The 13,607-nt window shown below is 40.4% G+C and overlaps 1 protein-coding gene across 6 annotated transcripts in view; it reads right to left on the reverse strand.

Annotated features, from left to right (window-relative positions):
• Positions 1–13,607, reverse strand: part of ZNF462 (zinc finger protein 462) — a 93,375-nt gene that overhangs the window by 26,725 nt on the left and 53,043 nt on the right. For 4 of the 6 annotated variants that reach the window (XM_064439059.1, XM_064439062.1, XM_064439060.1 and 1 more), the window contains exons 6-7: positions 12,478–12,596; positions 8,091–8,282 (exon numbers count right to left, since the gene is read on the reverse strand). In XM_064439059.1, coding sequence (XP_064295129.1) covers positions 8,091–8,282; positions 12,478–12,596 — 311 coding nt within the window. The remainder of the gene's footprint in view (positions 1–8,090; positions 8,283–12,477; positions 12,597–13,607) is intronic. The other 2 variants (XM_064439063.1, XM_064439065.1) reach the window with 1 other exon arrangement.

Genomic DNA, 13,607 nt, shown 5'->3' on the forward strand with positions numbered 1-13,607 from the left:
GCCTCTCATAAACTACATTTTTTCAGCAGCTGCTCTACCACTTGCAACCTTTGCATCAGTGTCAAGCCACTAGAGCTTTCTAACCCTACCGGTTGCTTTACCTATTGCCATTTTCTCTTAGAATACAGATGATGCATGGGGAGTGCAACATCTTTCCCTTGCTCCGCATTTGTGTTATTTCACCTCTGTTCTTCCACTGCCTTCTGTTTAAAGAACTTTGCAGGCTGAGAATCTGCTGCCATTGGCTTATACTGGGTGAACAGTTCAAACTGTTGGTCACAGTTTAACCCTATACTTTTAACTTTTAAGTTACACAAAGAATAAAATTCCATTGTCTAAATACAGGGTGGCACTTAAAACCAAGACTTCTGCTACATGTCAAATATGGCGATTTGCATGTGCTTACCTATTTTCATAAAATTCATAAATAAAAAGTTGCTGAGCTATTCCTTATTCTGTTGAGCTAAACTCAAACCTCATAAATCAAAGTACACTTTCAGAAGAGAGGAACACAAACAGATCTGGAAATAGCTTTAGCAAGATGCTAATTTAACCAAGCTGCCAAGAGGACTTACTGGTAATGGGTTCTTCTCTGAATTTACAAAGATTTCCTACTTCAATTGATTATTCACTCAGACAATGATCTACCAAGCAATTTTTTTTTTTTTTTTGGCATGGTTAACTGAACCATTCTCATACTATTATGCTCCATGATTTCCTTTCTCATTTTAAGGGCAATTCATTGATACTTGTCAGGAGCACTCCACACTTCCTTTTCTACTGCTCTGGTCCTTTAACTATTTGTATTAATACAATCACAGAGCCACAAATGCACATGCTGCTGTCACCTAAATGCTTGCTTGCCTCTAACCTTGAAATGAAGAGGGGAAAGAAATAATCTTTATTAAGTGCTACATTTTTGCATTCTGCTTTGAAACTGGCCCTAAATTAAAGTGACAATATATGGGTAGTGGGGATCCATTCTAATCACCGAGCTCAGGAACTTGTAATTTGTTCTAGAGACCTCCAGCATACACGTTGACATTATTATTGTCAACAGAAAGGCCTCATCTCTATCACCAGCTCTAAGCTCAGATCACTTTGGGCAGTATTTTCAAGCATTGGTACCAAAATATACTAACAATGTCCCTTCTAGAAGAAATAAAACCAGCTACTTAAACCTCACACTTTGGACCGTCAACAATGATGATCGCATATGTCAGTTTCAACAGAGCTAAAACGAGCAAAGGAGTTTTACCTCTCCATCAAGCACTAAATCCCTCTAGTAGGTTTTAGATCAGTAGAAAATACCTGGAGTCTCAGGGGACAGGGAGAATATCAGTTAGCTTACACAAGAAGGCTACTAATATGTGGGAACGATAGCCTGCAGAAATGCTCTTTTGCACAGCAATTGTCAAGTCATATCACAACACCCCTTCACAGCAATAGCATCCTTTTTACTCTACATAGAGTGATCACAAATTCCAGGGACAGCAGTAGAACATGACAGCTAAGAGAGCACCACCTACCACTTCATCCCCTATCCTGAACGTAAAAGTCAGAGCCAAAAGAAAGCAAAAACCTCAGCAAAAAACCCAACAGGAGCCTAGATATGCTTCTTTCTTTCCCCCGTGGGTGCAGTCAGGCCATTTCTGTCTGTCCAGAGGAATCTAGAAGATGTTTCCTCCTTCATTTATTACTTGATCCACCCAAACAGTTTATTCTGTCTTCCCTCTACAACTAGGCAAGTCTTTTGAGTACCACATCAATCCCATTGCAGCAGGCTGGCCAAATCCATACAGACACAGCAGCCTTCTCCCAGCTGCATGCATTCCTGTCTCCATCCTGTTGAATCCCCATTTTGTCTTTACCCATTCAGTTCAAGAACAAAAAGCTCAGGACCAGAAAACCGCACAATTATCTGCAAGTTGGCACCCACCCTGACGGCAGCCAATGACAGAATAAACATCTCCCTCTGTTCCACTAGCCACAAAACTATTCTCAACATGCTGTAGGAAAAGACCAAAAGCCAAACAACTGTACACCAGTGGAAGAGAGCTGCAGAGAACAAGGTCATCATCACTGCCCTAGGTCTTTGAAACTTTGAGGAGTTTGTTCAGTAAACTTGGAGGTGACCAAGCCCTGCACTTGTTCCACCAGCTCCTGCCAATCTGATGCAGGAGAAAAGTTCCCATCTGATCCAACATCTGATAATTACTTTAATGCTGACCACAAGAAGCAAGACCCATCACCAAGTACCAGAGAGTTGTAACAAGCACTGGCAGGCAGTGTGGTCACTGGTGGCACCTCTGGGAAGGAAAGACAGGCAAAGTCTGAGGGGAAAGCAGAAACTTGCTCTAGATTATGGAAAGAAGGAACACGGCTGGGGAAAAAAAGGCAGGCTGCAAGGAAGAAGTGTTAATCTGATACTTCAGAGTGAGCATGTAGCATCACTCCTATGGAGCACAAAAGCCAGGAAACAGGCAGAGTATGTAGATAACTCTTTGCAGCCTGACTGCAACTACAAAAGCAGAGGCATCTTCTGTTCTGCAGTATGCAGATCCCCATCTTGCATCCTTAATATGGATGCTATCCCTTCCAACTCACCTTGCAATTAAAGCAATTGGTATTGAAACTTTGCCTGAATTTGCCCTGTAGTCATTACTGGCTCTCTGCCTCCCAGTCAAACAACAGTGAAGTAAGAGGGTCTTAAATTTCAAAAGAGTGGGGTCCAAATCCCTCCCCTGGGAAAAAAAAAAAAAACAACAAACAAAACCAAAACCCAAAAAACACCAAACCAAACCCAAAACTAAACACAAGGAAAAGGCTATTCTGCTTCAGTACAGGGTTTCTGGGCTGTGAGGACAGTTGTGGTCTTCCTCAAACAGCATGCAGCAGCCATAAAACACTGAGACGTAGTAGCAACGAGAAACAGCACCAAAGGTGAGGAGGATCATTTTAGGAACTTTGTGCCCTGACTGGAAAGTTAGAAAAGTATCCTTTATCAACAGCAACAGTTCAAGCAAATAGAAATAAACAACTCTGTCGCAAACTATGGTATGGATCAAAAAAAAATCAGGAGTAGTATGCCTGAGCATATGGAAAGGTTGCCTCTCTTCTGAAAGGTGGAAGGAAGAGGGAGATATGCAGCTCTAGGGCTGAGTGGATCACTGTAACAGTCCTGCCTCACTGGCACCAGCTGAGAGAATTTGGTTGAAAAGGCTCCTTGCTTCCCACTGTTCTCCTCTCATTCTGGTATCACATGAAATTGCTTTAGCAAACCTGCTAAAGGCCCTCTGCACCCCTCAGGATTTTATCTGACAAGTGGCACAGAAGACACACGTCCTGATTATGCATTATACACTTTGAAGAAGTATACAGAAATGGGAAGGGATTTACAGTTCTTAAACAACAGTCCCAGAAACAGAACTTAGTCAAGCAGTTTTGTACCCAGCCTAGCTCTGGCAGAGCAAGCAGATGTATTTATATTTCAGTCTCTAGATGAGGCAAAGTTCTCTTCCACTGGCAAAGGCTAAAGTTCAGAGAAAGATGGTACAGGGCACTGGGTGTTTCACTTAGCGGTCTTCAATGCAGTTGCTGCTGCAAGTCATTAAATTTAATGAAGATGTTGACATACCATGTACTGGGATACTCAAAAAATCTTCTAGTTCTGACCCTGCATGTGTTTTGTGATGTGTGCTGGTATTAATGATAGATCCCGTTTGGTTTGTCCAACAGTGAAAAGCATGATTACTGAGCTTCAAGGGCACACACAGAGAGTACTGCTTTCAATATTTCAAGAACTGGTTACCACTAAAAAGTAATGATCTTGTACAATAGCAGCATGACTGAGAAGACATTAGAAGCCACATCCAGGTCCTTCTAGTCTATCAGTTGCACTTTGCTGTTTTATTTTGAGAATTCAGTATTCTTAATCAGTAAAATTAAAAGCCTATTATTTTTAATTACTGCACACAGTCATGATACAAACAAATTTACGAGGCTCCAATCTGCCAACCACACAAATGAAGAGTAGTACTTTGCTCTACAACACAGTTAGATCAAAGGGGTTATTTTCACATAATAACGAGCTACTCAAAAAAGCAGTAGTACTAGCCAGGGCAGTTTACGGCAAGTGTTTTACATGCTCCCAAGAAGCTTTTGCTGAAGGTGAAGTCATAACATGATACTGTTTATCAATCTGTTGAGTAATTCTACTTTGTGGGCTTTATGACAATAGGTTGCACTCATTAATTTCTCCAGTTTATAAGAGGAAGGCAGTCCACCACCTCCACAGCCCTTGAATACAAGCAAAGACACACAACACCACTGCTTACGCAATCCACGCCTGTTGCCACGTGCTTTCTCCTTAGCTGATGATCACTTTGCTAGTAACACCAGTTGCTGTTCCTAGTCCTGTTTTCTAGTGTTCAGTCATGCAATTTTTGTGTCTCTGCCTTGCTTCCAATTCTTCCATATTTCTCTTCTAATGTTAAGCCTTGACAATGCAGACTGCGGGATTCCATTGCCTCGGACTCAAGTCAACAGAACAGAGCTGAGCCTGCTCAGTGCAACATTGGAAGCCCCTGTCTGTGACACACACTGCCCCATAGGATGACAGTATCATCAATAAATCCATACAACCCTTCTGGGCAGAAATTAACATGAATATAAGTTCTGATTCTCAGAAAGGCTCTGAAAGAACATGGAAACAGATCTTGTTAGGGGGTTCACCCAATCCTCCTAGCAGTTTGTCATACTTCAATTGACACTGAATTTTTACTGTGTAAGTTCTCAGAAGTGTTAAGCCACATTTCAGTATAAATGGCAAATGAGTAAATAAAAATAGTCAGACACCACCATTCCTTCCTTGCAAGAGGACAGGTATTTGTCAACCTTATCATTTCAAAAAGAGTTGACCACCACAAAGTATTCAGTGCCCCTGTGCTATGCAAAACAGAGAAAAGTTGCACTGGAGATCAACAGTTGCTGGGTCTTTGTGGGTGTTTGTAAGAAAAACACCCTCAAAAAAACCCATCATCACCCCACCACCCAAAAAAAACCTGAGTGCTTTACCTCTGGTTAGATTCGGATACAATGAAAACTGGTTCCTTACATATCAAAATATCACTCAACGTGCAGCGAGGTAGAATACAAAAAGCAGCATCTTCCAGTGATGTCTCTGTAAGAAACCCGTCTCTGCTGACTTACTGAGGCTGACACAATCCCTGTCTTACACTACTGCTCTGAGAGAGGCATACAAGCACTGAAGTGGTTGCTATGCTTTCTAATGACAATGTAGTTGCCAGGGATTGGCCTTCCTAAAACATTCAGCACCTACTCCACTTTAACTTCACTTCAGTAAAAAGTATATCAAGCACCCAAAACATCTCCAGGATATACAGTTGAACACTAAAAGAGATGAGTCACAGAAATTTAAATATACTTGCATCTTTTAATGAATGGATCAATCTAAAATAACAAAAGACGTGTTCTAAGAAAGGCCCCGCAGGGAACAATTTCTGCAGGAAAAAAAGCATCAGCAGAAGTTCCACTGGGCTGTTGTCCCAGAACAGTTCTATTCAGACATGCACTCTGCTATTACAATTCAGTACCCGTTTCCTTTTTCTCCATTTTTATAGGGCTCAACAATTGGCAAGATGAGTTCTGCTAGCTCCTCAAATCTCCCCCAAGTCATCCTGCTCTATTTCCTATTCCAACCACAATATTCATCCACAGACAAGAACAGGCCCTTTCTACAACCACTTCAATTGTACTAGCCTGCTGCATACCTACCAACCTACAAAAAAAGTTCATAACAATGTGAGGCAACCTTTTGTCTGCCTTTCACCCCAGCCCTAATTCAATTTTGCATCCCAGTGAGGTAACTTGATCACAGCCCAAATTGCAGGTTATTTATATGTACTAACACCGGCAAAATCCAACTACACTACACCAGGTGAGCCCCACTTAATATTGGCTCCAGCTGGAAATAATAGCGCCAGTCACACAGACCTATTTCCTATTAGTGGGACCAGTCTTTTATCTAATCCTACATATCACCTGCAACTTGCAGGCTTAGGCTACAGAGACATTGATTTATTCTCTTCTAAAAAACAAAAATAAATGATGTTGTAAAAGCAGACATCATTAACTTGATCTGCAGCCAGCTTCCTAATGTAAAAAAATTGCTTAAAACAGGTTATACCTTCCTCAAGCAATGCTGAAAACGATTACACGATTATTGTAACACCTGTACTTCTCTGACTACTTCCCAAGTGGGTGGCTTCTATTATTGTCAAAGTGACTTAACCATTAACCCTGTTTAAAGATGATCAAACTAACTGGGACAAATTCTGCCTTGGTTTCAGACTGCAATACAGATCTAGGTAACAGAGTTAAGCTCATGAAATGCTTTTGTTAACAAAGTCATCATCTTATCTATTTTTAGGAAGAGTTCCTAAAGGCTGTAAAATTACCTTCTACAGAGATCTGCACTAAAATTTAAACCTCACTAATCATGACTTTGAGCTCATGGGATAAGCAAAAAAAGGAGTAAATGAACCAGCCTTCCCAAATTCAAATATTGCCCTTCTGTATCTCTCACACACCATTGCTACCAAAAGATTGCTAATGCACAGGAAAGACTAGGACAGACACTGAAAATTATTCCCCACTTCTTAGTCAGTAATGGAACATTTTTAAAAAAAGGAATAAAAAAGGAGCAGAATACACAATATGTATTCTGCTTGTTGGATTAATTTAAGCTAGCATTAGCAAAAATAAAAGCTCAGTTAGTAAATCTTCACTGCACTGTTCCGTATAACACTTTGACAAAAGATAGTCTAAGAGCAGCTAGCCAAAATCTTTTGTTAATTGTGATTCTGACCCCAGAAGTAACTTGCTGAACCACAAAAATATTATTCACACCTCGCTTTTTCTTCAGTCACGTATTTCTACGCTGATTACTTTTTTCTTTAAATTCCTTTCTGCCATTTTCTGAACTTAATTCTTTATCTTTCCCTCTTTCTCATTTCACACTTTTTTCTGGTGAGAAAGGAAAGAAAGGAAGATGGGAGACCAAAAATGCTACAAAATTATTACTGATAATATTTTCCTCCCATCCTTAGTTTGCCAACAACCCAAGCAAAACAGTAATGACAAAAAACCCTAAGAACCTCTCAAACTTCTGGAAGAAAGGTAATTTGTTTTCCTCTCTTCTAATACGCCCTGCATACATCCCAATTCCATGAACATCTGCAGGTCTAAACCTTTTTTTAGAGTCACTCACATTTTCCTCCCATGCCAGTGCAACTCATCCAGGAATTAAGATTCCCCCCCCTTCCCCGAAGACCACCTCTTTTCTTAATTGGCAGGAAGTGACACCCAAAACATGCATCATAAGCTACCACTTAAAAAGCCTCAACGCTTGCTGTGATACCACACAACACCTCTGAGTCTACACTTTCTCTGTTAACAATGTTCCTTCCTTTCCAAATATCTTCTGCATACTCCTCCAGCACAAGGGGATGAACAGCTTTCAAAGAAAGCATGGAAAAGAAATGATTCTCAGATTCTCCTTTCTGCAGATGCAGCTTAATAACTGAAGGTACTTTTGGTGTCCTCTGTAGCAAGGACAAAAAGAATAATTACTTTTACTGTCATTACAGGTTCACATTTTAAGCTTAATCATGTGGTTTCACTGCAGTGCTCTACTAACAAGATAAAGGGGTGTTTTTCAGGAGTATGGATGGAATTAGATCATCCCTTCCCCACTGGCTATCAACAGAAGCTCTGCCTGTGAAAATTCTCTACCATTTAAATCTCTGCTAAGAAGTAAAGCCAGCACTGACATATCCCAAAGTCAACTGGTGACAGGACAAGTTAATGTAGTATGAACTGGTGAGAATCTAAAGCAGGTCACTTCCTACAACACCACATTTAGTCTTGGTTTTGATGCAACTTCTGGATTTTCTTAATGATCAAATGAAGCTGCTTTTTGGGCAAGCTACCTGCTGTAATTTTTTTGGTAATAAAAATATTAAGTGGCACCTTAGACAATTAAATTCTTGCTCTGAGGCACCTCTTACCATTAGAGTCCTCCACTTCTTCAGCAGGAGTGTGGTTCTTGGAGGTGTGGTGGGCGTGTGAGGCTGCAAGGTTGACAATGCGGGGTCTTGGTAGTGTCAGTGCTTTCCCATGCACTTTCAAGGAGTGCTCTTTCAGCTGGCTGATTGTCATGGTGGAAAATGAGCAGGAGGAACATTTGTAGGCATGTTCACCTGGGTGAGCGAAATACAGGCAAGTCATCAGCTCACAAAAGAAACAAAATGGGGCCCCCATACTTCTTTTACTGAACTCGGCAGTAAAATTCCCATGGACTCTTCAGCGAAAGACTGACCCCAAAGAGAACAAGCTATGCAGGTCTCCTTGTTGGAGCAGTCTGGAGTCTGTGAGTACAGACACCTGCTTTGGACCAAAGTATCGCTTTCTGACAACTGCAGATCCTTGTAAAGTGACTGATGCCAGAAAACAGAGACCAGACTCTTAGCATGCCTGTGTTGCATGGTATGACAAAGAAACAGACTCTGGGATGAAAATGGAGTCACTTAACTATAGCACTTCCAAATTTCTTTGGGACCACAGCAACTAGAGAGGGTGAAGTCATCTGTTTCTGCATGCAGCACATCCAGCATCATTATTAATGAAGCAAGAAGGACGCTACAAAATGCTAAGAAAGGTCCCTCCAAAAAAAAAGGGGGGAGGAGGGTATTTACATTAGGGGAAGGTCGCATTTTTCTTATGAAAAACCTGCCATTAGGCAGGAGTAATCTTCATAGAACTGGTAACCAAGTCAAGGCTGGTTTACTGCAAGACGTGAACATGGCAATACTAAGAACAGTGCATACCTGTAAGGCTATGTGAAAGTGTTATGAAAAAGCACTAAAAAGAAGTGAAAGAACAGAAGCAATGAACAGTAGTGAATTTAATTCTGAATACATCCCAAGCCATAGAGACAGCAAACAAGGGGAAACAAATCCTGAGACAAGATTTGTTTTGCATTAAGCATGGAGGCAACTGGAACACAAAGTGAAACTGTCCCAACACAAACAATGTGATATTATGCAGGTGCCAAGTTATTGTTTTGGAAGTGCCACTTCCATGTACAAGAGTAACACTGGCCATATATGAGTTGTACATAAAGTGCCAAAACTAATACAGGAGTGAAATATTCATGAATAGTAACAGAAGAACAAGAGTTCAGGTAATGAACGAAGCAGAGCATGTTTTCCATCTCTCATCAAATTTAGCAAACAAGGTCCTCAATCAGCATTGTTTCCAACACTGGATATAAGTGAACCAAAAGAGTATGTGAAAACACATGTATTGCAGCAAGTGAGAGCAAGCACACCTGAAAAGATTAACAACCATACTACATAAAAATAGTTCCCGCCCCACTCTTCCAAAAAACCTATGCTAATCACAGTGACAAAATACAAACTCTTCAAAAGCCTCTTTTGGTACATCTGAAAAAGAACAGATCACTTAGAGTGTGAAATGGTGAAACAAGAAATTGTCTCATGTTTTTTCAAATGGCATTCCTCACTTGCATCTTGTATCAGTTATATATTACCTTTTTACAAGTAGAAAGAAAACATTCTTTGTATAGCATGTATAACAAGTTGCTCAGTGGAACTGAATAATATAGGGACAAAAGAAACTCCAAGGTATAAGACACCAGTGAGATACAGATATAGAACTTATGGTTTGTCAGTATAAGAGATTCCTGGGCGACAGCAGGCACCAACCGTTAACTTAAGAGCACCACAAGACATTAAAGCACATAGGGGACAATTCCATATTAAGCAGTCTAGGCACAACTAATAAATATACCCACTATAGCCATAACAGTTCACGTGGACATTAGCATGAAAGGATGTGTTTGATTGCAGAGGAAAGGCTACAGTTTGGCTCAACAGAAGCCTTCTTCAGTTCTTTCACTGCTAGTTTTGCATTTCATAAAATGATTATTTTAATACATATACAAAAAAATAGATCTAAAAATGTATGTAGTGGGTCCCAACACCTGGTATGTACTCAAAGCATTATGTTACAGGTTACACAGAAACTGAGCAGAGCCAATACTCTGTCTTACAATCATCCATTTGTGCATGCAGTGCATCCGGTGTCATTACTAATGAAGCAAGGACACTAGAAAATGCTAACAAAGGCCCCCCAAACATATAAGACCAAAAAACCCAAAAAAGAACAGGTGAAAAAATTCAGATGAAAACAACAGACAGCCCATTTAGAGATACTATAAACTGTTCTGCTCCATGCCAAAGGAGATGGCACATACTGGATGAAAAACAAATGTGAGAAACACTGAGTGGTGCCAGCTGCTAGGCAAGAATGCATTTTATAGTCCACTGAATTTTGACCCAACCCCAGAAAATGAGGGAGAGAGTAAAAGAGCAGTAAAAGGCTGAGCAAAAGACTTCCGGATTTTACAGGATTTTAAAGATCTCCAGGAGAACTCAGAAAAATTCAGAGAAGTTTCCACTTCTAAATAAACTGATAATGAGTTGATTGACAGGAGACAAAAAACAGTAGTAAAAGAGAGGTTCAGAGAATCACTGAGTTATTGAAAATGGGGAAGTCTGAGGAAAAGTCTTCATAACATGTTTATTCAGTAGTATGTATTTCTGAAGGACTGACTCAAAACGCAACAAAGCAAAGCTCTGACTGAAAAACATACAAGCGATTTTTCTGTGATGCAAATACTCTTTTGGTAGGAATGGACGCAGGCTGAAACATCTCATAAGCCTTTGGAAACCCTTTTACACAAGTCATTGTGTAAGCACTATCTAGGCAACCGTGAAAATGTGTTCTTGTACGATGCAAAACATGGTCCTTCAAGGAGCGTCTGCTAATCAAGTTCAAGAGCACGAATTCATAATAAATAAATCAATGACTTACATGAAGAGGACTGCAAAGTAAATATTAGTGGTGCTAAAAATCTGGCAGGTTCAAACAAGGTAACACAAAGTAGCCCAACTGTACAAGAGCATAAAGAAAACATTTTTATTGTTGGAGAAGATAAAGAACCATGTCACTTCCATACAGGATGTGGGACTCTGTAAACTGGAACTGCTGCATACAGTTGGATTTCCTAGAAGGAACAGAATGCTATGGTCCCATAAAACAGGAGGTTGGCAAAAGTTAAAGTAATCCACAATACCCACCTAATTACAGAAAAGGGTCCTGGCACAAGCTCTGTGAAATACGAAATCAATACAGGAAACGAAGTGCAAGTGACCATCAATCCCTCCTACATTTTTGTAGATGAAAAGTGCCTTTGGATCAATGGTGACAATTACCTTTTTTTTTTCCTAAATCAGCAGACAGCTATAAATTCCTCATGCTTTTTCTTCCCATTTTCCCATCTTCCTTCCCCACCCCGAGTGTATGACACAGTGTAAACATATAATAGAGAGTAGCATACTTCTAGCCCTTTCGTCATCTGTTCCAGGAGTTTCTACTTGCAAGTGTTTAACAACTGGACTAGTTTGCAGTTTTTTAGATTGGTCACTATTCTGTTATTTGCATCAGAGTACATGTTTGGGCTGCGGTCTGAGGGTTGATTTTTTTGTCCTTTTAACCACAAAGATGCAGCTGTAACCAATGGAGCCAGTGCTTTTTAATACCAATCTTCTGATAACCTTTCAGTGCATGATGCGCGTCAGTGCTATTAGTCTAGGGCCACGTAATAAAGATGAGGAAATTATGTGTCTCTCACTTTTTAATAATCAAAAGTGCAACACTTTGAGGTGACCTATCCTGTATGACATATCACCTTCCCAATTCCTGTTCTTCAGTAGCATGTCGTGTGCTTGCTTGTATGGATTCCATACTGCAATACAGAGATTTGCAAGAAAAATTTCCATGTACAATAATGGAATCGTGCCATTCTCAGTGTGCTGCACAAGTGACCCAACTCCCAAAGTTTGCAGTGCTTGGATTTAACACGAAAGCCAGCATAAGACTCTACCAAGGTGCAATCCACAAGCCTTTTCTCAGAGTCACCTAAAGCACAAATATAAATACAAATACAGTGGAGCAAATCTCACTACCAATCCATGACAGCACCAATGGTACAAGCAGACTGATTAAATTTACTTGAAAACAAGCAGAAATTGTAAGAAAAAAAATTTATTCAAATAAAAGAAAATAGAGGAAAAGAAAGAAGCTCGTAAAGTACTGATCACTGTTTTAAATTCTTGTCCTTCCAAAAACATTATCCAAACTCCCATTGATTCTAACAGATGCATAGGCTGGCCAATCCTGACTTGCCTTTGAAAATCTTACCCAAATTTGGTGACAAAACACGTGGTTCAAACCAGCATCTCTGATCAGCAAGAAGAATACATGGGCCATTTCAGCTGCTGCACTGCAAAACTGAGAGAGAAAACTTACCAGCATGAGCCTTGAGTATATGGGTTTTCAGGCGGCTATTATAAGAGGACTTGAATGGGCACAGTTTGCAACGGAACGGCTTATGGTGTCCATGATGGGTCTGCATATGACGATCCAGACTTAAAAAGAGAAAGACAGAAAAGGGAAACACAAAAGAGTAAATAATTTTCACTCTTCCTTCAGATGCAAAGCACACATTTCACAGCAATAATAAATTAAATAAGAGGCAGACCAGGCTCAACTCTTCTTTCTCATACTCTGTCCTAAAGTTTAATAGGTCTGCTTACAGAATAAAGTAGAATCTAACTGAGGAAAAGGAGCAGAACTGACGCCAATTCTGTTATGCAGAAAGCAAACCACTTACATAAACTTATAGGGCAAGATTAGTATAAATTAAATCATACCTGATCCAGACTTAAAGGATCAGTTGAAGAAACAAGAAACAGACAAGAACAAAAAAAAATTATCATTACAGAATCTTTCTCCTGGCAAACATTTTCATCAAAATATGCCCTCTTTTGTCCTGCTGATGGGGGGCGGGGGGGGAAGTATTTTCGACCAGCTTTACTGAGGAAGCCTTCTTTTCGTTACAGCAGCAAAAGCAGATTAGAGATCCTGCTCTGGGGAGGGTGCCAGCAGGCTGCAGTTGATGAGTTCCAGGATTAAAAGGCAGCAGAGTTTCAAAAGTAACAGTGTGGGAGATTCTGCATGAAGCTCAACAAGAGAAGAACGGGTGGCAAAGACCAGCCTTTACTTTCTTCAGGGAAACTGGAAGCTACTGACAGTCTGAATACTGGGGGGTGATCAGAACCTGCTCTCTCTCCACAGTTTCTCATAATAGCTCAGTGAAGTTTGGAAGGGAAAAAAGGATGTTTTCGACATTTTCTAACAGAAGATCAAATTCATTCTATCTGAGTGAGCCCTGCAGAGCTCTACAGTTCCTACACTGTGGACAATAGCCATGAATTCAGAGTCTCCAGGTGCCAGGCAGGTAGTTTCAGCTTGGGCTGTAAAGTGTGCCAGTACAGCCTCCTCCTTGACACATTCACGCTTTGTGATCTAGTGTTAGTTTGAGTCACCTTATGCATGGTGGTGGAACAACAACAGGGCAGACACAGCACACTGGAGGA

The sequence above is a fragment of the Phalacrocorax carbo genome, chromosome Z (assembly GCF_963921805.1).
Source record: "Phalacrocorax carbo chromosome Z, bPhaCar2.1, whole genome shotgun sequence".
In the NCBI taxonomy this organism is placed as follows: Eukaryota; Metazoa; Chordata; class Aves; order Suliformes; family Phalacrocoracidae; genus Phalacrocorax; species Phalacrocorax carbo.